At 45.1% G+C, this 24,674-nt stretch overlaps 1 protein-coding gene across 2 annotated transcripts in view; it reads left to right on the top strand.

Moving 5' to 3' along the window:
- Positions 1-397: 397 nt before the first annotated feature.
- The window catches only part of LOC138304193 (sulfotransferase 1 family member D1-like), a 225,798-nt gene continuing 201,521 nt past the window's right edge, over positions 398-24,674 (top strand). Inside the window, exons 1-2 of one of the 2 annotated variants that reach the window (XM_069244045.1) lie at positions 398-602; positions 20,025-20,191. In XM_069244045.1, coding sequence (XP_069100146.1) covers positions 20,041-20,191 — 151 coding nt within the window. In that variant the 5' untranslated portion in view covers positions 398-602; positions 20,025-20,040. Of the gene's footprint in view, positions 603-1,479; positions 1,596-20,024; positions 20,192-24,674 lie in introns of those variants that run through there. The other variant, XM_069244046.1, reaches the window with a different exon arrangement.

Here is a 24,674-nt window from a genome sequence, read left to right as displayed (position 1 = left end):
AAAGGTTTTAATTAACACACATTTGACATTTGAGATGAACAGCAATTTGTCAAGGGGGTTACTGCATTTTAAGGAGTGTCGGGCTGTGCGTTTTGTGTGGGAGGTGTTTAAGAGTGGATGGGTTGTCAGCAGTTTCAGTGTACTAGTGAGGCCTACAGATTACACTGTAAATAAGGAGCAGGTAATTATTATAGTTAGCACTTATCAGTATAATTACAGCAGACATTTCCTAGTTCCTCAATCTGTCGTTAATCCCCTGTTTTACCTTACGTTATTGTGTTAAACGCTTGCACATCACTGGCAGAGCAGGAGAGTATACCATAAGCAGTTACTTTCCAGTTGTAATAAAGGCGCCGGTGACCTCACTCAGACGCTAGCACGGATCGTTCCCTCCCGATCCAGCCGTGTAGTAGGCAGCTGTTGCACCCTTCCATGGCATCCGTCCAATTTCCAGGCCCTCCCCTGTGGCTTGTCGAGCACTCCCACGTCGTGAGGAAGGCGCTGTGAGAGTTCAGACCCTAGCTCTCTCCTTCCTATCCCACCCAGCCTCAAGCTTTTTCAGCAGCACCTCTCATATCGCGACATAAATTTCAACTGGGGAGGTAAGTCTTGGCACCTTCTGCGCTACCCATGTCTGAGCCCAGCACATGCTTGTTAGAGGAGGTGGGGGGTGGGGGTGAGGAGGAGGGAGAGGGTATCATTTGTAGACTCACTTCCTGTTCTGTCGTCTCCCTATTTGTGATATTATCCTTTGAAACCCCTTGGGAGCGACATTCTGGCTGCCCAACTCCTACAAGGACAGGATTTTTATAGCAACTTTAAACACATCGAGGCACATTTTTGGATGAATGCACACATAAATGGTTATTGAAAAGACTGTCTTCAAAACACCACCATTAGTTGGCGCTCTAGGGAACTAGGGACGAGCTAGTCCAAATGGTGCTTCTAACTGCATTCGGAAGAGCCCACCACATGCGAGCGTGCTTGCAGAGATAAGGGCGTCCTTGGAACTGTCCCAAAAGCATGAAGGCCAAAATACTAAGTGTGAAAGCGACTAGATTACAAACATTGACAATGACACAATATGTCATGGGGCATGCTCCCGAAAGGCAAGAGAGTTTGCAGTCAATTGGACTAAAGTCGGAGACTGGGTAGGTCCCTGGGTGCAGGGACTTGTGGACAATTGCGGAGACTAGATGAGCTGGGGGGCTTTTTTCGACTGTCACTTTAAATGCATACCTGACATAGTGGTGGTCACGTCCTTGATGCAAGCCTGTGTTCTGGGAAGATATGGTGAGCCTGGATCAGAGAAGGCGGTGCGCAAGAACCACATCGATAGGGGAGGAACTTTTCGGCGTTCCTTCCAAAAATAATAGGACAGAGGATAGAAAATATCGAGGTAAGCGTCACCTCGGCAGATAGAAGAGCTTACGGTGCTGCAACATGGACTCCTTCAAGAACGTAACGTTTACAGTGCAGAGGGACCAGCAACATTTCCGGGGCCCCCAACATTTCATGGGGTCCCCATTCAGCCCAAGGCCAACGAATTTCTGAGACATGATGAGAGGAAAATGAGTATTCTTCCCGTTTTGCAGGTGGGACCCCTGACTGTGTTTTGTCTTTGTGCGACTAGACGGGTGTTGCTTGCACCACGTCCCAATGCCCAGAACTGCCGAAGAGAATTAATAAATCAGTTCGCGGAAGACCGTGAAAAAAGCCTTCCTCAAGGGGATTGAGTCAAGCACTGGGACGAAGCGTCTCCACCCGTACTAGGACGGTTTACTCAAGGAGAGAGATAGGTCAGATAAGCCTTCCCCAAGGACAAATGTTCATGGATCCCAATGACAGAACTCTGTGCAGAGCACAATGCTCCTCGATCCCAGAGGCATGCAGAATTGTAAAGTTATTTTTGCAACCTCAGTGAAGGTTTATGGAAACTTCATACACTTTGCAAAGTTTTTTGCTTTGCTACATCGATGTAAAAATGTATTAAGTATACTACTTTAAAAAACAACATAATAGGTCTGCACAAGATATAGGCAACAAAAACATGATTTTGTGCAAATGCCATTGCGTATAGGAGAGCTCCACAGAAGGTGCAAGTGCCAAAAATAATCTGCTTAGATTTCACAAAATGATCGGTTCCAGAGTGAAAATAGTCTCCCTCTCTGCAATATAAAATGTTACGCTGAGTATTCTGGTACTCAGGGTCTCAGCAAGGCTACCGTGCGCCCCTAACCAGCATGGCCCTTCCAAAGCTACAAGTGGGGTGCACTGTCCCCCTCAGACCTCCGGGACCAAGTGCACTGCGCCTTCTGCGCCATTGATAACTAGTCAATGAGGAATCTACTCATGCTTTAGGAAAGGTCAAAATAAAAAAAAAAAAAAAAACATCTTTGCACACCCTCATTCAGTCATTCTCCAAAAAGTAACACTTGGCAGCCTGCCCACTACTAGTAATCTTTCTACTTCGAAGGCTTCTGCTTGCTGTCCCAGCTAGGCTTAGGCCTAAAGTGCTCCTGCACTTGTTGACAGGTGAGTGACCACACTCTGTCATAGGGTGTGGGCTAGTCCCAACCCCTGTGCTCTCTGATGGGCTTCTGGGATGTGTGCTCTCTGTTCTTGTCTCATGGCTGTGTGTAGCCCTACCTCCCTGCTGGGCTTATTGGCTGAACATTCATATGTTGCTCGGATTTGCGTGTTTGCTAGGGGCTGGCAACTCTGCCTTCTTTTACTAGGGTTTCATAGTGCCCCCTTGTTTTCTTTTAGGGTGTAATCCTCTCTCTCTGTTGGATTTGAGACTTATTGTAGCTGTCTATGGTCTCCTTCGTGCCACTTCCTGGCCATTTGTTTGTCTTTTTTGATGCTGTGGGATTTGGGATCGCACGTTTCCATTTGGTTCTTCCAGAGGGGACATTCGGTATGTTGGTGACTGGTCGTATTCCACGCAGCAGTATTTTTTAGGATGGCATTTCCGCATTACGTGACACACTTGAGGCCATCTTGTGTAAAAGCATCTTCTACACCAGTCTGTGTCTGTTTCTCAGTTGTGGGATCCATTCCTTATTTCCCTCCTTGCTCCCTACATGTCTGAGGCTGGGTGCTTACTACTCTCGTGCCTTATGCCCTTGCCAGCGGTTGGATTCGGAGTTTGGGTATTTGGCCCTTAGCCCATTGGTTGGCTTTAATTTGTTCGTTGCTTCCTTCGTTCTCCCATTATTATCGTTTGCCTCTCGGTCCATGGGGATATTGTGGGATTGTTTTTGGCATGGCCGACACCCTCCTTTCGGTCCATAGTTATATTGTGGGATTAATTAGAATGCTTCCTCCTCTCGGTCAATAGTGATATTGTGGAATTAATTGCCATGTTTTGCAAACCCCTCTGTGTGTGCTAGGGAGTGTGCGTTTTGGCAGTATACCTACACTTGTGTGAAACTTGTGCTCTTTAGGGCACGCGCCCTGCTCATCCTGTGTGCTGGTGGTGTGGTGCAGGTGTCATATTTGATGGTCCAGAAGAAAAAGAATACTCATATTGCTGCACTTTTAAACCATTTAGGTAGGTTTCCAATAATCACCTGTATTATCCAACTCGAGTATGCAAGCACTTTTCCTCAAATCATATCATTATTTCATAATTATTCGAGGCACATTGCACGACTGTTTACATTTTGAACTTTTGTATAACAAAATCATATGTGAAATTCAAACTCTCAATGCCCACGGGATATATGTGACCTTGAGCATGCTTAAATGTGTTATTTCCTTAAAGACCAAATTCATGCAAATATTGAATAAAGAAAACCCTTCTCTATCTATGCCAGTCCACCAATTCTCAAGTACCAGTGTGTTTATGTCGTTCGTATTAATTGGTCCCACATCATGTGGTAATTATGGCAGGGGAAGAAAATGTCTAATTTCTGAGGCTGTTTGTAATATTTTGAAAACCTTGGAGCACCTGTCTATTCCTTGTCTTCTGGTACCCTGTCGGACTCGCTTGGGGGTATCCACAGAACCTGGACCAGTGATTAAAGGCCAGGTGTTTATTTAGCATATCATTAAAGGCGTCAAACAAATGCTTTAGTGTGCATGAAAAATGGTCTGGCGACCAATTTCAGGAAACCAAGGGGAAACCGGCAGGTGAGTGCTGGAGTGACTGATCATCATTCATTGTGGTGCATGCGTCAACTCGTGAGGAACGTGCTTACCCATTATCGTAATCCATAAAGTATCAGATACTATAACAGTGGTCCATTCGTGAAGTGACCATGTATGGTCCCTGTGTGTATACACAAATTGTCAACAGTGACATACTTTATCTCAAGACATACTCTCAAGTATGTTGTGGAGAGTTTGTTTTTTCTGAAATGTATCAAAGGACAAATCTTTTAAAGATACTTTTCTGAGTTGGCAGTCGCGGCTGTAGTGTTCACCGAAGGTCAGGTGAACCTACTGAGCGGCCCCTATAGAAGAGAGATTCGTAGTCATGACCCTCGTCACTGGGACCAAATGGTTGAAATGGGGTGACGTGAGCCGAGGAGATAAATATGAATAAAAGAGCGGGAGTGGGGAGTTTAACGATAGACAGTGACAAATAAAGAAGAGCATACCTGTTATCTACACTGCTGCCTCATTGTTATTATTCGGGCCTACGGCAGACCCTACATTGGCGATGAGAGGCCTTAATTGCCTAACTTACCCACAAAAGGTCCAAAGTCAGCCTTGCGCCATGTCGCTGTGTACTCCTTGCACCATGCGCAGAGCCAAGGAACCCCTGGAGGTTGCACTCGCGTCTGAAGCCACCCACCACACGCGGCAAATATCCAAATGCACAAGGTCTCCCAGATGCATGTGGAATCCGCCCGAGTTTGCACCTGGCCCAGAGATGCCTGGCCACTGCGCCCACTGTGCTCTACAACCCCCCCCCCCACAGGAGGACACACACGCAGCGTCCTATCTCCGCCGCATACCCAGGCCTCATTGCTACGTGGCCTGGAGACCTGCAGCTGCCGCCTGCCCTCTGCAACGGCACACAGCGTGCCCACCACTTTGCCTGCTGACTTATACAGACGTCGGAAAGGTACTGGGAATCTCCTTTTTTTTCCTCTTGGAGCACCCAGTTGCCTGCCCTCCTGTACTCACAAGCCCCAGCAGCACCCAACGTCCAGAGTGTGTGGCTCAGACTCCATCAGACACATAAATATAAGGGGGCAGGTTGCCACACAGCCTGCAAGCGTCCAGACATGGAGTCCCAAGCCACCCAGCGCATCACCTCCAGGTGACCAACGGTCCACTGATCTCCACCCCAATATGTCTGTCATCCTAGCACTTGAACCTTTCACGATTACTGCCTCCCCCCACACAGGCTGCACACTGGAAAGCATGGATTGAGCACCTTGAGACCTCTTCAAAGCCATGGATATGAAGGAAGGGAGGAAATGACCACTACTTCTACACCTGGGAGGGGCAGACAGCCACATAATCCCCAAGTCAGTGGCAGAGCAACTCCACACACACATATGCCTCGCTGAAGGGCGCAATCACCACACATTTTGAACCCTACATCCACTCAGACTATGAGTGTTTCTACTCCGCCAAGCATGCTAAAAGCCAGACGCGTCAGTGGATAACTTCTAGGCATACCTAAGTGACTTGCCCAGCACCTGCACCCTGCCAGAGGCAGAGGACGAAGTCAGGGCTCAGTTTATTCAAGGGTGTGCATCCTCAAAACTCAGAGAGCACATTTTACAGGAACCAAACATGCATATGAGAGACATCCTCACCCTGGGTCGCTCAAAAGAGCTTTATAAAGCATGTGCTGCTCACATGGAACATAGACCAACTCTCCAGATAGAGTTGGAACCCGTCAATGCGGTAGTCATGGAGCTGCCAGAGCCAAGACAGTACGCGCCAGGTCGAGGTCGAGAGACAGACTCTGCAGGTGGGGTGGGGCACCCTGCCACACCCTGGAAGGTACCTAGCCAGAGGGAAGACCTACAGTGCATGTTGAAAGCTGAACCATTTCTCAAAAGTCTGCCGCTCCTCACCCAGGGCTGCACCAACCACACCAAAGAAGGCAAGGCAGTAGCAACCCTTCCCACTACCTCAACACACAGTGACATGGATGAAGACCAAGAGGTAGTCCACGTGGTAAGAGCGGTAGACAAGGGAACAGTCAGTAGTTGACGACTGCCCACATGCCAAATGGTGGTCTGCGGACATCCCGTTCCAGCTTTAATAAAAACCGGAGCCTCAATCAATCTCATGGCCACAGAAGTGCACCACAGCTTACCAGCCCCTCCACCGATCTAACGCACAAGGGTGGACGTAAATGCCTTAGGAAACACCCAGCCACTATGGATTGCAGGTGCCTTCATGGCAGACACTACAAATGAAAGCACAAAGTTCACGGCCAAGGTCTATGTGTCGCAAGAAGGTTCAGGATTCCTGCTCAGTTGTCAGACAGCACAAGACCTGAGTCTAGTGCACTTTGCATTCAGCGTTCATGCCAGCGGTCGGGGGGAACTTACCAAAGTGTTTAAAGTGATCTTCGGTGGCATAGGATGCCTAAAAGCCCCCCCTCAAGCTGCATATTGATGAGTCCATGAACCCAGTCACCCTCACGCACAGACGGGTGGCTTTCAATCTTCGCCCGAAGGCAGAGTGGTGACGACAACTCCTAGAACAAGCGGGAATCATTGAGAAAGTGTTGAGGCCCACTCCCTGGGTGTCCCCAATCGCCACTGCAAAGAAGCCCAAGCAGCCAGATGCAGTTTGCATCTGCGGGGACATGCGTCTGTCCAATCAAGCCATCAAGTGGGAGAGACATTTAACCCCGACCATGGACAACATAATTGGTGAACTCTCTGGGTCGAAGTTGTTTTCCAAGATGAACCTCCGATCTGGCTACCACCAGCTCCTTTTACACTCTGACTCCCACCTCATAACCACCTCCTCTACATACACGGGCCTCTGGAGGTAGACCAGTCTGAACTTCGGCATTTCCAACCGAGCAGGGTGTTTCCAGCACACAATCAATGGAGTCCTGCAAGTGCTCCTGGGAGTCCTAAACGTGAGTGATGACATTCTAGTACACGCCCCCATGCTGGAGAGTCACAAGGCATGCCTACGAGCAGTGTTCATGAGGTTTCAGGAACACGGACTGACCGTAGGCAGTGAGAAGTGTGAGTTCTTAAAGAGGAACATTTGCTTTTTGGGTTCAAGTTCTCGGAGCAAGGCATCGACCCAGACCCTGCTAAAGTGAGATGCATTCAAGAGGTCCCCTCACGAACCTCCATCTCAGGGGTTAGAAACTTCCTGGGTATGGTTATTTACTGTGGGCATTTCATGAGGAACTTATCAGACGTCACTGACCCACTGTGGGATCTGACCAAGACCAGCTCCCCTGGGTGTGGGGCAACAAACAAGAATGTGCTTTCGAGAGCACAAAAAATGCCCTCTCAGCTGATACTACCCTGGCATATTTCAATCGTCAGTGTGAATCCCAGCTAGCTGTTGATGCCAGCCCAACTAGCCTGGGTGCAGTACTAGCCCAGAGACAAGACCACAGGGAATGGGCTTCCTTCATATTTGCCAGAAGAATGTTGATGCCTACGGAGCAGCGGTACTCCCAGATATAGCGGGAGGCCATCGCCATCCACTAGGGGTGTTGGTGCTTTCACCTCTATGTGTATGGCAAGGCGTTCATGGTGGTGACTGATCACAAGCCACTCCTCCCTTTCTTCAAAGGGTCATCATCCAAGCTGCCACCATGGATCAAAAAATGGATACTACAACTACAAGAGTTCGACTTTGATGTAGATTCCCAACCGGGCACCCAGAACCCTGTGGACTTCTTATCACGCCATGCGTGCCCAACCACCCCCTAGGAAGCTGAAGAAGCTCTTGAGACAGAAGAGTATGTCAGGCTGCTGGTGGACCAGGCAGACCCTTGCTCATACATCTCGCAGAAGTAGTGGAAGCCATTAGTCAAGATGACTGCCTACAGATGGGCATGGAAGCCATTCGATCCAGCGACCGGCGCCCTTTGCAACACCCTATGACGCTCCGTACTATGGAAGCTAAAGCCACGCTACAGGCCTTCTTTCATGTCCGCTATGAGCTCTCAGTGAACGAAGAAGGGTGCCTACTGTGAGGTCCCCCCTTGTGCTGCCTGCCTGTTTGAGACCCGTAGGCAGTCCTGTTAGCACATAAAGCCCACCAGGGTATTGTGAAATCAAAGACCCGGCTCCGAAGCAAGGTCTGGTTTACTGGACTGGACCAACAAGTGGAGGATGTGGTGAAGGGGTGCATCTTCTGTCAGGCGAGTGGTGCGTAGGACTCCCCAGTGCCAGTTATCACCAAGAATGGCCCCACAGCCCCTTGGCAGAAAGCCAGCACTGACTTTAGGAGTATGCCTGACAGTTCATACATGCTAATAGTGGTTGATGACTAATCCTGATACCCCTAGGTGGAGCACGTGCCAACTACGTCAGCGTCCTTGGTCATCCCAAAGACTGAGAAAATGATGGCCACCCTTGGCCTCTTCAGTGACAGCCCCACAGGCAACGGACTCCCCTTCAACAGTTGTGAGTGGTGCGATGTCCTTTTGTCCAGAAACACCAAACACCATCAGATCATGCCCAAGGTGGCCCCAGACTGATGAGGAAGCGGAAAGATTTGTAAAGACACTGTCAAAAACGATCTGCATCACCATAGCGGAATCACAGAATGTCGAGAGCGCCTTATACACCTTCCTCTGTGAGTACAGAGTTCCGCCCCACGCACCACTGGAGTCACCCTAAGCCAGCTGTGTTTTGGGAGAGTGGTGACTGATGCCATCCCACACCACCCTCTGTGGACCACCCAGACGACTCCTGCAAACTGGTCTATGGAATGGAGGTCTCTCAACAATGACTATGCCTCGCAGAACAGGGCCCAGAACAGCACCATCCATGTGGGAGACACAGTGCTGGTCAAAGATCACCACCCAGGGGGAAAATTCCAGTTACCCTTCGATGCTGAGCCATGGACAGTGACCACAGTCAATGGGACCATGATACCAGTGGGAAGAGGTGGTGACAGTGTTACGAGGAATGTGTCCCAGTTTGAGCAGTTCACTACTTCCTCCCCCTCTGGCGACAGAGGAGATGGCCCTCTGAGCAAGGGTTTCCAAAGTGATCCTGAGAGTGCTGTTCTTTCTCCGGAGTCCTTGAGCCAAGGCAGACGCACGCTAGGGGACAGTGTGACATCAGGACCACCAATGCCATCAGAACATTCACGTTCGGCAGCTGCGGGGGCCCTGCGTCCCTCAAGGGAAATGCTGTCTGAGAGTGAGACCCAACCAACGCTGTCAGCGAGGTCGGGAATGGGGCAATACCATCTGAGATCCAACCCCAGCCCATCTAGGCGATATGCTTATTCCATGACAGACTAGATGAGGACCCTGTTTTGTGCTGTGGCCTTTTTGTATCCCGGCCATGTTCTGTTTCCATTCTTCTTAAGTTGACCTTTTTAATTTTCTTTGTTCTTATCCTGTATTGGGGAGGAATGTAGTGTTCACCAATGGTCAGGTGAACCTACTGAGCAGCCTCTAGAGAGGTGGGATTTGTTGTCACGCCCCTCCCCACTGGGACCAAATGGTTGAGCCAGGGTGATGTGGGCAGAGGGGATAAATATGAATAAAAGAGCGGGAGCGGGGAGTTTGTACCATAGAGAGTGACAAATAAAGAAGAGCATACCTGTTATCTACATCGCTGCGTCATTGTCATTGTTCAGGCCTACGGCAGACCCTACAGTGGCGACTCCACCTTACAGGTGTGGGAGTTCCGTGGTCTGTGCTTCCAGTGCCGGTTACATGCATGCAGTAATGTGTGGAGGATGGCGAGGTCAGCACAGGCAAACAAGCCCTCTAGCTGTCGCAGCTGGCGTTTGTAGCGGATGTTGGTCATGAAGGAGAATGCAGGTATGACTGCAAAGCCTCTGTGGCCTCATAGTATCTGGCTGTACATGAAATGGTACAGTTTGGAATGCTTATGCATAATAGGGTATTTTTTATTTATACCTGACTACTGCTGTACTGCTTTTTCATTTGCTCGAAACAGGAACTTCAGCCAGCCCAATGTGATATTATTCAATGCTCCCTTGGAGCACGAAAAAGGAGGGGAAGGGGAAAAAGGGGAAAAGAAAGAAAAATATGAAGCACAATGGTGACAGTGATGCAGTGAGCAATGAATGGTTATACACTGTGAGTTTAAAAAGCTTTATTTATCAACAAAAAGTGCATATATAGTTAATCTCATAACAGCACATACAATACTATGTAAGCACATTCCAACTTGTACAGTGTGTAAGAAAAGAACAAAAAGCTTGTTATGAATACTTTTTTAAATAGAAGGGAGAGAGGGCAATAGGGAAGAAGAAAGGGAAACATTACTATAAATCTATACCAGTAATAATTCAGGTCCTCACATTTGATGACGTGACAGTAAAAGTAATTTTATAAAAAGAGAAATGTGACACATAATAAATAATCCACCAAAAGATATTGATATATCATCAATATGAAATATAAAGACAAAAAGATATTCATCATCACACATAAGCTTTATTCAGCCAAATGTAACCATCAAAGCAATACAATCACAGCTAAAATGACAATAAATGCATAATAAATACAAGATTAAGGTAAGATTAAACAATCAATTAGTCATAAAAAAGAAAAAAAAATGTATGCTAAAAATCCTTAGCATACTTAAATCCTTAGCATACTTCCCCAATAAGTTATCTAAAGGCCTATATAATGATAAGAAACTATATCTCATTGTCATCCGATATGCATCAAACAATGTATCACGATATTCATAAAATTATTATATAAAATCAGTGTATAAATACATTTAAGAACAATAATTACTTTAAGATAGATTAAAAAATGGGGGTATCTCTCATCATCAGTCTCAATGCATCTTTACAATGTCTCATACCCATATTCCTACAGGCTGGGCGGATCCACTTCCGCTGAGCTAACTCATAAGCAGGACAAATAAACATGTAATGTACTAAAGTTTCCGAAGTACAATTACAAATGGGACATAGATCAGTTGTCAGTGCAGGTCGCCACATACTAGTAAAAGACCTCAAAGGTAAGCACCAATACCTGAAGCGGACATACAAGCTTTTGCTTAATAAGTTGGGGATTAAATCCAGGAATGGTTCAAAGTGAGGGTGCCACTTGAAGTCAAGAAATTGGAATGTCAGTCGACCGTGTGACGTACATATCAAGTACCTGTTCCTGACGTAAGACCAATAAACTGATTTCAGATGATGTTTATGAGCCTTCCTTAGATTATAGGGTTGACTCCAAAAGTCCCGTAGTCCCAGAATGTAAAGCCATCTCACAATATAATTCAGCCAAGGAATAGAGAGTGCATTAGGTCTCTCTAAGATATCTTGTAGAGACTCCTTGTACACAGCTAATTCCAGGGTAGTCCAGGTTCGTACCCAGAAAAGTAGGGGTCTTGGGGCTATTACGTCAGAAATGCAGGAGAAACCAAGATCCAGGAACATTGGGATCAATGGGGTATTACAAGGGCGTGCCAAAAGGGATCTTATAAAACTGTTTTCCCCCACAGATAATTTGCTAACATTTTAAAATCTCTGCACCATAAGACACTGCACCCTGGACCTTCACTAGAAAGATTTTGATAGCTGCAGAGACAGCTTTCGCAATGGTAGATTTATAAAACCGCAAAATAGCCCCAGATCTATGTGCTAAAAGTGCTGTGCTCTTGTCAACCTGGGCCTCCCATTGCATATCGTTACTTATTCTTACCCCCAGGTAATCAATAGAGCTTACCTTACTTAAGGGAGCCCCATTGAGTAAAATTGTGCATCTTTTGGTGGGGCCAATAGACAAAGAGATATGTTTTGACAAAGATCCATGTTTTGGATATAGAGAAAACCTGATCCACATTTTCTTGAAGAAAGATGTTCAGTGGTAACCATAAAGGATCTCTGTTTTGTATATTTGTACAGGTAGATGCATGTATGATGTCTAGTTATGCTAGTGACAAATAGATTCCCACCACACATGATATTTTAGCTGAATGCTTTCAGTTAATAGTTATTTGCTGAAAGGCAACTGCCAAACAAATATCTATTAGTTTGGCTTTAGGTCCTAAAAAGAAATTTAAGACATTCAAGCAATGGGAGACTTAAACATGTGTTTAATTTGAGTCCAAACCTTATGCCAAAAAAACGACATATTAGGGCACCAAAATAAAATATGGATAAGATTACTGTTCTCATAATCCCAAGACTAATATTTACCTGACTTCTCTGTAGAAAACTTAGCAATACGACTTGGAGTAATATAAAGTCTATGATAAATGAAAAACAATGCTTGTGTTGCGCTAGATGAGCGGGATATCTTATGAATATGAAGCCAACCCTTATTCCAAAAGGAGATATCCCATGAGGTACCTAAGTCATGTTCCCAAAGCAGCTCAGCCTTGGACTTAGATCGTAATGGATCGAATGGAAGGAGTAAAAAACGTACTTAATATGGAGTGTGAGAAAGTGCCTCTTTTGATATGGTAGCCCCACTTTTTGCCAGGAAAATTATGTGGTTTCAAACCATAAGTGTCCTCGGTCCCTGCTATACAGATCCCCAGGGACAGACCTCATCCCCAAAACTGTACTATGGATTGACACTTCAGCCACCCTTATAAAATCCCTGGTAAATGGTACCCCTGCTACCCAGGTTATGGGTAATGAAGAGCCCCCCCCCCCCAGAACTGCAGCACAAATTGTGCCACTCTGAGAGGCCCTACACCAGCCTCATGCAGAATGCCATTGCAATTGCATGACAAGGTGTATTTAAAAGTTGCAAACTCGACATGGGTCAAGAGTGGCCTAATCACTAACACTGCATGCACTATAAGTAAGTCACCCCTCTGGCAGGGCTTACAGCCACAAGGCAGAGTGCACTATAATGCATGTGAGGGCATATGTTTGCATGAGCAAATATGCCCCTACTGTGTCTTTCCAAAATCTTAAAATATAGGGCCTTAATACGAGGCTTACGGTCCTAGGACCACCAGCCTCTCGGGGGCAATCGAACCGCCGCAACTCGGCAGTTCGACTATCACATTACAACAATGGCGGGCGGACCTGCCAGAAGAACGCTGTCCCTGCCAGGAACATTGTTCCAAGTGGGGTGATGGTGGTCAGAGTTGTAACTCAGCGCCACCAGGCTGATTACAACCCCAGTTTCTGCCAGCTGTTTTATGGCGGGGACCCCGCCATGAAAAGGCTAGTGGAAAGCCAGTGCCGGGGGTCCCCATGCCCAGCACTGTTGAATGTGCACTGTCTGCTTTGCAGACAGTGTGCATTCTGATGGTGGTGGCGTGCTAGGCTATTGGCCCCTGCTCCCTTAAAGGAGCTGATGCCAATATTCTAGCACTGACTGGCAGGAATGGGTATTACAATGTTCCCACCGGTCAGCCTGGTGGTAATATTGTAATGCCACCATTTTGACGATGGATCCTCCCCACAGCTTTGGCGGTCAGCTTTAAGGACCACCAAAGTCGTAATGAGACTCATAGTAAGTGTACAGGGAAGCCATTGCAAATACATGTGCTGGACGCTGGTCATTATGAGTTCCCCAACTACATGGTGGCCTCTCTGAATTCTGGGTTGTTTGGTATCAAAGAACAGAGCCATCCCAGATAAGTAGGGTAAGTTTAGGTAAGTATTTTCCTTTTTTTAAATTAAAGTGCCATTGGGGTCCCAACTTGGGGTCACTGCATGACACAGCGTGCAGTGGTCATGCCCAGAGGACACTGGTTCCCTGTGCTGGCCATTGGGGTGGTGGGCATGACTCCTGTCTTTTCTAAGACAGGAGTCATGTGGTATGGATGGTTTTATGTCAGAACATGACTGTAGGCTGGTTAGAGGCATTTTTTTGCCTCTAACCAGCCTAACGTCATTTTTTGGTGCAAAACCCCCTTCTCCCATATCGCCAGCCCCACCCGGCTAAAGTCATATTTTTTACGCTAGTCAACCCTTTGCGCCGGCTTGCACCATTCCATAAATATGGTGCCCAACTTGCGCTCAGGAATGGCGCAAGCCGGTGCAAAACCGGTTGATGCAAAACTGTGTTAGTGCAGTTTTGCATCAAAAAGTATAAATATGCCCCTTAGTCTTCCAAGATTTCCAAAAGATAGGTCTATTATGTATTCTTCTAAGTTTCTTATAACATATAGGCATAGTCAAAAAGGTAGATTGGGAGAAAGCAGTAGAAGGATTTATTTATCAAAGCAAAGAAGAAATATGTCTAAACAGGGGCAGAGAAGTGAACAAGGATTTCAAATAAAGAGAAATAATTTTTTTGTGGGGTACAAGGAAAAAGTAATTCCCTTTCAATGTCCAAACATAAAAGATGATAGGGAAAATCTACTGTGGAAATCCAAAGAAAAGCTCAACATAAACCAAAAGCTCCATTATAGCGACTAAAATCGGGATAGTTAACTCCACCTACTGCCTTAGAATGTTTAAGAAGGGAAAGAGAAACTCTCGCTTTTTGTTACCCCATGAATATTTAGAAAGCAGAGAATACATTTTTTTAAAGAAGGATTCTGGGATATTAACTGGCAACATAGGAATTATTTAAAGTAAAAGCATAGAAAGCATCATCTTAATTGAATCTAAACGTCTCCACGATCACAGAAATAATGGGTTCCATGATGAGATTAAGGGAATCATTTTGAGTTTGGCGATCTCCCGACAGGTGGCTGCTGCTTACGTGGTGTCCTCCCCACTGGAGTTATTAAGGGTTTCCCACTAAATCGGAGGGTGGAAACCTAAGTTTCTGCTCACTGGCCTAGCAGGGAACAGGCTACAGCATAATCTCTGGCCCGTAACTGAGCCGGTGTCAGTGCTATAGCCCCCATGGTGCACCAGCACCCTCACAATGTCCACTGTCTTGCCATGGTGCTGGGCAGGGGGGACCATGCACTGCCCATGCCAAGTGCATGGGCAGTGCAGGGACCCTCCTGTGGCCCCCTATGCCTGTTATCCGCCAGCCTTTTCATAGCGGTGGTATATTTGTTTGAATTCCACCATTTATAGTGTTGCCATCTCCAGTGTAAAAGGACAGCCCATGGTAGTCCCTTTGACCTGTAAATAATAGCCTCCATTAAATAGAAGGTAATTGCATGTGAGAGGCAGTTTTGCTACTTGTAGGATGAATTCATTTGAGACTTGGTGAGATCTTTCTCTTTTATCCAGGTAGATTTGGATATCTTCAAGTGCCCCGTCTTGTGGGATGTTTGTGTATAGTGAGTCTATATAAAGGGTGACCAGAATCTAGTTTTGAATATCAAATTCTTTGTTCTTAATCTGGTTAATGGTCTGCAGTATTCTGAATTAATCAGCAGGTAGTTTTTTTTAAATGACTTTCAAAAAGAATTCAACACATTTTGATAAAGGCTTTAAAATAGAGTCTAACACAGTGCCACAGCCAGAAACATCTCGCCTTCCTGGTGATTTTTGGGGGTCTTTGTGTACTTGTGGTAAGAGGTATAAAACCAAAATCATCTATGATTTGTTAGAGTATAATTCTAGTTCCTTTCTTGACTCCTGTTTGAATTGTATTGTGACTACACCCATAAGTTCTTTAGTTGGATCGTTTTCGGTAGTATTCTTTGTCCATGAGTTGCTGCATGCCTTCTGCTGTGTGTTTATCTTAGTCTTGCAACGCTATTGCTTCCCCTTGTCTGTAGGTTTAATGATGATGTTCTCATTACCTCTGATTGGGGTTAATACAAATTTAAGTAGTCTTGGTAAATTTGGTTTTCAGTACCTCAATCAATTTTCAAGTTTATAGATGGCAGAAAGTGTAGTTGTCTTGAAGGTGATGATTTCTGGCGAACTCGCCAATTCAGGTGGAATAAAAGTTGACTTCTTTTGGTGTCTTATAATTTCCATCTTCGTGGTGTTATCTTTTTCCTGAAAGAATGTTCTCTGACAGATTTTTCAAAATAATTGTATTGCTTTAATCTTCATCTGGGTGTAGTCAGTGGGGCCAAATTGCACAAAGAAAAGACCTTTTGATAATAAAGCTTTCTAATCATGAGACAATGTTGATTTGGACATATTGAGTATTGGATTCTTTTATCCCTTTGTATACCCTTCATCATGTCATCATCTTCCATATTTGCCCTCCTCTTGTTTTCCCCTGGCCTCTCGTATGTTTTGGCTGTCAATTAAAGCCCAGTGTTGAAGTCCCCTCATTTGGATGTTGGCCGGTAGTTGATTCAGAAGAAGAACAGTATCCAAGAATGTAATACATCTCTGTTTAGATCTGCCTTGTTAGTCCGATCTGATATAGAGTAGTAATCTTCCCTCGAATAAGCAGGCCAACTGCAAGTTTAAAATTCTTTTCACCACCTTTTAAATTTAGTTCATTTTTGGTTGCAGGCAAATTCCTGAAGTCCATCAATTTGCCTCTCAATTTTAGCCAACAGCTCTTGCTCTTTGTAATGATGGTGCTGTTTGTTCCTGATTTAATCTAATTTAAGAATCTCTTCCAGTTTTTTGTTGGATAGCTATTAGTCTGTCTCTATTAAGAGCACCATTCAGTCCGTCCTGCATTTGGTGCCAATGCAGCTAAACCCCTTTTTAGGGTCGAGCCTTCCTTGCATGCGCTCGCGCATGCGTATCGCAGCGAGACGCTTTAGTTATTAGAAAAGGGCTCGGAGCCCTGTCGACGTCATGTCAGTGTTTTTGATTGGTTCGGGGGCTTGCTTAGTAAAATCTGCTTGCTTTCATTAGTGGAAGGCATGCATATGTCATGCCTTTTCCGGTGGCTAGCCCTCCTCGAGCGCAGCGACCAAGTACTGAAAACATGCGAGGCTTGCTGTTTTCTGTCGGATCGTGGACTACTTTTCCTCTATTTTCCTAGCGCAATTTCGCTTGGCAGAAGTAGAGTGCTTTACACAGTTAATTTCACTTTTGCGGGTTACGTACATAAAAGCACTTTTGACGATAGATGAAAAGTCGGGTTAGGAGTTTACAACGCGATCAGCTCTAACATGAGCAAGCGCGAGACCCGTTGCATTGCAAATACTTGTTGTATATGGAATCGTCAGTGAAAATCACTAGCCATTTTCACCTGTAGATGCAAAGGAACATTTCCAGCCTTTAGATTTTCCAGTAAAATTTCACCATGGAGCTCGTTCCATATATGTTTCTTCATTAATCTCGGAAGTCTGCCACAATCAATTTTTTTTTTTGTTGTCAACTGATTTATTTTTGTTGTAAAGGGTGATGGATTCTCCAAAAGTTTCTTAATGTAATTCTCTGAGTAGGAAAGAGTGTCTTTTTGGGACATATTATAGAAAAGGGAAAGTGTTGAAATGAAACAATGAACAGTTTAAAGGTCAGACTATTTGCACTCAAAACAATGTATGTCCACTCTGTGTGAAGGTTCAAGAAATGATCCCAATGGCAGGAGCAGCTCGTGGTGTTCAACAGGGGCAGAGTGGCATGCACGGGGGAAGGGAGGTAGGAATTACTTTTTAAAAAAATGTACCTGTATCACCCCTGCTGCTGCTGTCACCATCGCGCCGCTCCTCTGATGCAGGCAGGTTGCAGGCACAGGCTCCAAGCCAATCCTAATTCTGTTCAGAGCAGTGCTAAAATTGGCTGGGAGTGCCCAGCCAGAGCGCTCCCAGGCAGACTGGAAGCCTGTGCCTGCTCTCTCTAGGCTGCCAACACAGTGCTGGGCTGGAGAGGACCTACTGCGCATGTGTGTTTGGCCTGCCCTCAGTGTTCGTCACAGCCTGTGGCCCCGCCCCTTTTACTAAAAAACGATAATAAACACAGTTTATTATTGTTTTTTTAGTAAAAGATTTACAGCTGCTGCTGAGGCGAGGGGGGGGGGGTGACGCTCCTCTGCCCAAGCGAAGGAGCCGCGCCTGCCCAATGGCCCCGATCCTTTTAAGCTGTCCAAGCGAAAACTCTTGTGAGTATGCAACTCGCTCATCAAACAATAAACAGTAATCGGATGAGACCCCTATGAAATGACATCGAGGTTGGGCCGGTCAACAAGAAGAAAAAGAAATGCTCCTATCACTGCACTTTTAAACAATTTAAGTTTGTTTCAATAAATCACCAGTATTATCCAACTCAATTATGCAAGCATTTTTACTCAAATCGTATGATTATTTCATAATTATTCAAGGCACATTATACACAGTTTAAATTTTGCACTTTTATATAACAACATCATATGTGAAATTTGAGACCCAGTGCCCAAGTAAAATAAGTGACCGCGAACATGCATAAACATTATTTTGAAAAATCAAAATAACACATAAAATTAATAAAGAAAACTGGCGATACAGTCCACAGTATATATCAGTCCACTAATTCTCAGGTTCCAGTGCGTTAATGTATTCCAAAATAATTGGTCCCCCGTCATGTGGTAATTAGGACAGGTAAAGAAAATGTCCAATATCTGAGGCTGTGTGTAATCTTTTGGGGACCCTGGAGCCTCTGTCCGTCCCCTTTTAACCCTTTCGAATACATTGTCAACACATTTCGAGCCCTTATCGTTTGAGGGTCTCCTTGGGACCTGGGCTGGTATGTGTAATTAAAGGTCGGGTATTTCTTTAGTATACAGTTGTAGGCGGTAAACAAACACTTTCAACATGCGCTAGCGACCTGTTTCGGGAAACAAAGGATCAGGTGAGTGCTGCAGTGAATGATCATCATGCATTGTGGTGCATGCATTAACTCGTGAGGGGTGTGTTAGAAAGTATCGTATCTGACACTATGGCAGCTCTCCGTTTGTGAAGTGACCATATATGGTCCCTGTATGTATAACCAAATTGTCAACGCTAACCTACTTTATATCATGACAATGTCAGGAGTGCATATTTTGGGGCGTTTGTTTTGCCGAATCTTACCAAAGGACAGATCTTTCAAAGAGGCTTTTCAGAGTTGGCCGTCCCCTTATTGAGGTGGCCCTGTGCTTGAGTTACCATGTATTGTGAGCCTTCTTCTTTGAGGCTTTGCGATCCCTTCCCCTCTATCCTTTTTTGGTGAGGGCATTGGTCACATGCTTGCCCCGTGCTGTGGCACTGGGCAAAGGTTCAACCTGCTTTTTGTAAGGGGCTATTCGGCTCTATACTTAAGGCTCTCTCGTTTTTCTCAGCCCCGTTGGCTTGTTTCTGGAAGCCCTGTGCTTGACTAGAACTTCCTGTTCTCTGGTTTGGGTAAGAATACATTGATCCGTGGTATACATGTCTGCCATCTTCCAGGCTTGTCTCTCTCATCGGCATAAAAGGTCCTGGCATTGCTCTGGGATGTTTTTCCCCACCTTCTTGGAGTTTTTTTTTACCCTGCCATTGATTTTACCCCAGGTTGGTCTTCCCCTAATGTGTTTTTTGGGTACTGTCTGTTGCCTTGTGGGGGACTGTGGACCCCACTTGTGGTTTCCTCTTTGGTTTGATTTTGTTAACTTGTGCCCTTTGTTGATTTTGGCAGAATGCCTTTTTCTGGCCATCAGTTTCAAAGGGTGCTTGGGATTCGATTTGTTTTGGAGGCCTTAGTCTTCTCTCGATGATCTGAGCCTTCTTATTTACTGTTGCTCTTCCTAACCTGCAACAAGTAATTAATGAGGCAGTAGCACTTTGATTACTTATTGGTAATCCTTTACTCAAATTCTACTTTCTCTAATGAGTCCTCACGACCATTCCACCCCACCTACCATGTCCTTGGCTAAAGGTGATCATGTATAGGCACACGTGAAGGGGAAGGCCTTCGCACATTTTTCATTTATGTAGGCAGAGATGTGGCTATCTTCAGAATACAGGAAAAAATCTCATGATGTAAGGAATGGGATGAAGAATTAGAAATTAAGCTATGGCATCACCAGAAAGTAATCTTCAAAAGCATTTTAGCACCACCTGATGTCCTGTGCATCTAACGATCACCAATGATTTCTATTTATGTTTCAGCCACCTTTACACCCAAATGGAGAAAGAGGGAACAGACATCACTCGGTCCCCAATGAAAATCATCCAAGGCATCCCGTTCATCAAGTGTTTTGCTGATAATTGGGCTGAAGTGGAGAGTTTCCAGGCTCGGCCTGACGACTTGCTCATCTGCACTTACCCGAAGGCAGGTGAGTTCCCTGTGGGGCCCCTCTAACTAAAAGACGTACAGTACAGTCCCTAGATTGCAAAGGTCAGGTATTATTATAATTATTTGGTTTGTTAAGAAAGGCCATTGTGGTCTAAGTCCAATGCCTGTGACTCCTGCTGGTAACAAACCGGATTGTCGTGCCAAAGGTCCTCTCAGATCCAGGCACAGAACTAGAAGCAGCACGACACATATTTTCATACCGGCCTCACACTACGCCAAGAAAGCAGAAGCCTCTACAATTAGTATGGTGGGTAGATTCTACCTGAAGGACTTTTTGGGAATATGGAGACCACATAGTTCATTTTACAGCACAATTTTTCAAACATATGTTCTAATGGTCATAGGTGTTTCACATAGGTATCAAACGGAGCAGGGTAAATATTCCAATACTTCGGTGTGAGTACATACCACCTAGGAAAAATAAATGTGTGCAACAGCTGATGATATGAAATGGTTTGTCCAAGAAATGTATTTTTGTGTGCCACACAAGAAGCAATGCTTAACCGCTGCAGTGTGCCACCCTCCTAAAAAAAGTCCTCTCTTCATAGGTACAGTCGGGGTTGGGGTGTGGAAGTGATTCGAGTAGTTATGTGCTTTGATAGTGTAAGCAAAAGCTTTTTTAGAGGTATGGAGGTGCTGGATTTACACTAAGTTACATCCTAGTAGCCCTCCTACCTTCCAAAATGGATCTCCAAAGCTACAGCAAACATACACTAACAACCAGCAGGTCCTGCTAGCAGTCATCGTACCCACAACACAGACTCCACATGCACGAAAAGACGTCAACACAGGGTCTGGGCCTGACGCACAAGCAACTTTACATCAGCTGGCCAATAGGCATAGCTCTCTTTCTGTCAACAGGAAAAAAGGTCAGCCCAACCACAATAGATTCGGAAATGGTATGCTGCCACCACTGCTCACTGTGCACATCCCAGAGACACAAATGGTATTGTGTCCGTTAAGTGGTACATTTTTGCCATTCCCTGTTTTAGATCAGAGTTAGGCTCTGAGTCTCATGTTCAATTTTTACATAGGTCTGAGCATGCACAGAGGAGTTTGTGGGTCCTGGACTAAAATAAAGTCAGGATACCAGATTCACTTGCAGTTGGGAAACTCTGAGCAGGGCTGCATGTCCATCTACCATGCATGAGACATTCCTGCCCAAACAGAACCTCTCTTCACCTTCTGCTACTGTTAACCCTTCTACACCTTCTCCTGTACACTCATCTGTTTCTGTCTATACCTTTTGAAGTGCGTGGGTTCTTGTGTTTACTTTCCTATATGAGATGCTTCTCTATTTTTGTCTTTTTATTCCTTTCTTTAATTTTGTCTTGCACAAACACAGAAAAAAACTGCTCGTCATGAAGATTTCCTAAATTTGGGGCTTTTTTGGTGACACTTGCATCCCAAACTGATAAGACCTACATTTTTGTTTTATATTAATGCTCTTAACAGTCAGGATTAAGCTCATACTTGGTGTTCCCAATGTGGACACAGGGTGACCAAGTAATTTGGCCAGTGGCGGTTCCTCCATATAGGCAGAGGAGTGTCACCCCCTCCCGCCAGCAGCAGAAGCTGCAAACCTTTCAGAATGAAAGGATAATAAACTAGGGTTTTTTATCCTTTTGTTCTGAAAGAGGTGGGCCACAGGGGTGACGTACACTGAGGGAGAGTGCTCAGCAGTCTCCCTCAGAGGGCATGTGTCTTTGGCCGGCTGTCTTGGGCCGGCCAAACACACATGCACAGTAGGCTGTCTCCAGCCTGGCAGCTGTGTTGCTGGGCTGGAGAGAGCCTGCACAGGCTCCCAGTCTGCCTGGGAGTGCCCTAGCTGGGCGCTCCCAGCTAGTCCTGATGCTGCTCTGAGCAGCGTTAGGATTGGCGCAGGGCAGGCTGGGTGCCTGTGCATGCAGCCTGTGACGGACGAGCGGCGCACTGCAAGTTAAGGTAAGTTATTTTTTTAATAAATAATTTAATGTATTCCCCCCAACCCCTGGCTTCCACGTCCTCCCTGTTCCCCTTTCCCTCCCTTTTGTGTCGCACCCCTCCAGTCCTTTTTAAGATCGGCGAGCCGCGACTGAATTTGGCCAGTATCTTACAATATAATGTGTTTTATCAAGTGTGCAGTCTAGACTTAGAACACGTCATTGGGTTGTATAGCAGACAATACAAAGTTAAAATGCTTTTCCTCTCCAATGTAATGATTTTTTAATTAAAACTTTACACTCTTTCTGACCTTCACATCGCTTACCAAGAAAAATAACACATAGGTCTGATTACAAGTACAGCATGAGGTATTTATCACATTGATAAATACCAGGCCCCTTTATAGTAAACGCCTCCTATTCTGAGTTTTCGGCTTGGAAATAAGACATAACATGCTGAGTAGGTGCTTCGGACACTGAATTTAGCATGTTTTACCCTTTTTTCTAGACTTCTTCTCTCCAATATATAGCAGGTTTGACCATCCAAAATATTTGGGCCTTATTACGAGAGGTTCTATTGTGCCCGATAAAATTAGACACCAGGGCCCAGATTCTCAAAGGTTTATGGTTGGGTTAGCGTTGCTTTTTTAACACTAAACAGACACTAAACTTTTTTTAGCATTCACAAACCAAAGCAAATACGTTTTTGCATTGGTTTGTGTTGCAAAGTAACGCAAAACAGCATGAAACGCTGCTGTGCGCTACTTTGTGCCAAGGGGGCATTACATGGGTGGTTCATGGGTGTACCCGTGCTACCATCCATGCTTTCTGACGCTAATCCCTATTCTGAAAGATTGAAAGAAAGAGTTTCTATGCCAAAAATTAACGCCTTTTAAAAGCAGGCACAAAATAGAGAAATGCTTTAATTTCTCCCTACTTTTCCGACTTAGCATGTCTGCTGCACTGTAGAGCACACATACAAAGTTGGAAAAGCATTTACACTTGTCTAGGCATAGTATTTTGTACAGAAAGAATACCCTTCCTGTACAAAACCTACGCTAGACTCATGGACACACCCTAGCACTATGGCGCTAAGGTGTGTGCGTACAGCAGCTGAACTCAGTGCCGGCACTATAGAGAGGGGAGGAGAATTCCATTTCTATGTGAATATGGTGCTCTTTACTGCTTTCTCCTTGTCACGCAGCACAGCTTTTTTGGATGCTGCACTTCGTGACACCTACCAGAATATGGGCACAGGTTTAAGAATTTATTGGATTCTGTACTCACATTAATTTACGGTAGGGCAATCTTGCTTAATTTCTTTCGTTTAGCACTGAGATTGTTATTGGAAACCCAGTGCAGCTGTTCATTGGCTAGAGGGGCATGACTAACTCATTAGAACAAATTCCACTGTGACCTTTTCCCTTTCTTCTTCCGTGTCATGTGGATATGTGCAGACCAATGAATCCTCCCCAGGTGGTGGTACTGTCTTTTTTTTCCATCCTTGCACATACACACCTCCCTCTCGAGGAATTTAGAAAACAAGTTGGGGTAATGCACCATGCTGCTAAAAACCTGAAAGGGCGTGCAGAGTGTTTATGTTTCTATATTTAATCTACAGTTTTTACGAAGCAAGCTGTGCCTTCTTCCTGATTGGCCAGGCAGTTCTCCGGGGGGCTGGAAGCCTTGAAGGCCCCTTTCATCCTTTCTGGCAAATTGGTGGATGGTCTGTCATTTATTATTTTAAATCCATATTTCCTGCTGAGCTGAAATTCATCATCATCAAATACTTTATTTCGGCAATATGCCATAAAAGTAATAAAATATGTTAAAATGTGACTTTAACACAAAAATAGACAACTAAAAACAAGGTAAAATACAGATTGATTAAATACAAAACAAAAGATGACACGATCTTCATTAAGAGCCAGGAAGAAGGTCCGCTCTCTATAATTTCCTAAATAATTCCCTGATCTTGCATAATTGGTTAACTGGGAGAATTTTAAGTTGCACACAACTTCTGTCGAGTTCACCACATCGTTAATAAATAATGTGACACAGCAAACACTGTGCTCTGCTTAGTGTCAGATTTAAAAATTCGCAGAGCCACAGCAAATTCCCTCACCCCTAAGTTGCAACTAACAGGTAACAACCATTTCATTGTTCCCGGATGATTAACAGGGCAAAAAAAGAGACTGTGCCCTACAGTCTCCTCATTTAAGCTACTCACAGGGCATAGACGTCCTCCATACACAGGTGGGAACCCCAGTCGGCTGCAAAGGATCCTAATGAAAATGTGCCTTACCTGAATTGCAGGTATAGCTTCCTTGCTTGGGGAGGCTCTATCTCATTTAAAAAACATTCAAATTTAAAATATATCTTTAAATGAAAGGAATGTGTCCATGAGGGTGCCCCATGGAGATTGCACAAGCGACTGCTGCCCATAAATTTGCCTATACTTTACTTTCAAGAGCGACTTACTAATTGAAGAGGCTTCGCAGGGATTGGTCCAAAGACTGTGTCAACCCATCATTACCAGAG

Source organism: Pleurodeles waltl, chromosome 7 (genome assembly GCF_031143425.1).
Source record: "Pleurodeles waltl isolate 20211129_DDA chromosome 7, aPleWal1.hap1.20221129, whole genome shotgun sequence".
In the NCBI taxonomy this organism is placed as follows: Eukaryota; Metazoa; Chordata; class Amphibia; order Caudata; family Salamandridae; genus Pleurodeles; species Pleurodeles waltl.
The sequence above is the reverse complement of the archived record's forward strand: the minus strand, read 5'-3'. Positions and strand labels throughout refer to the sequence as shown.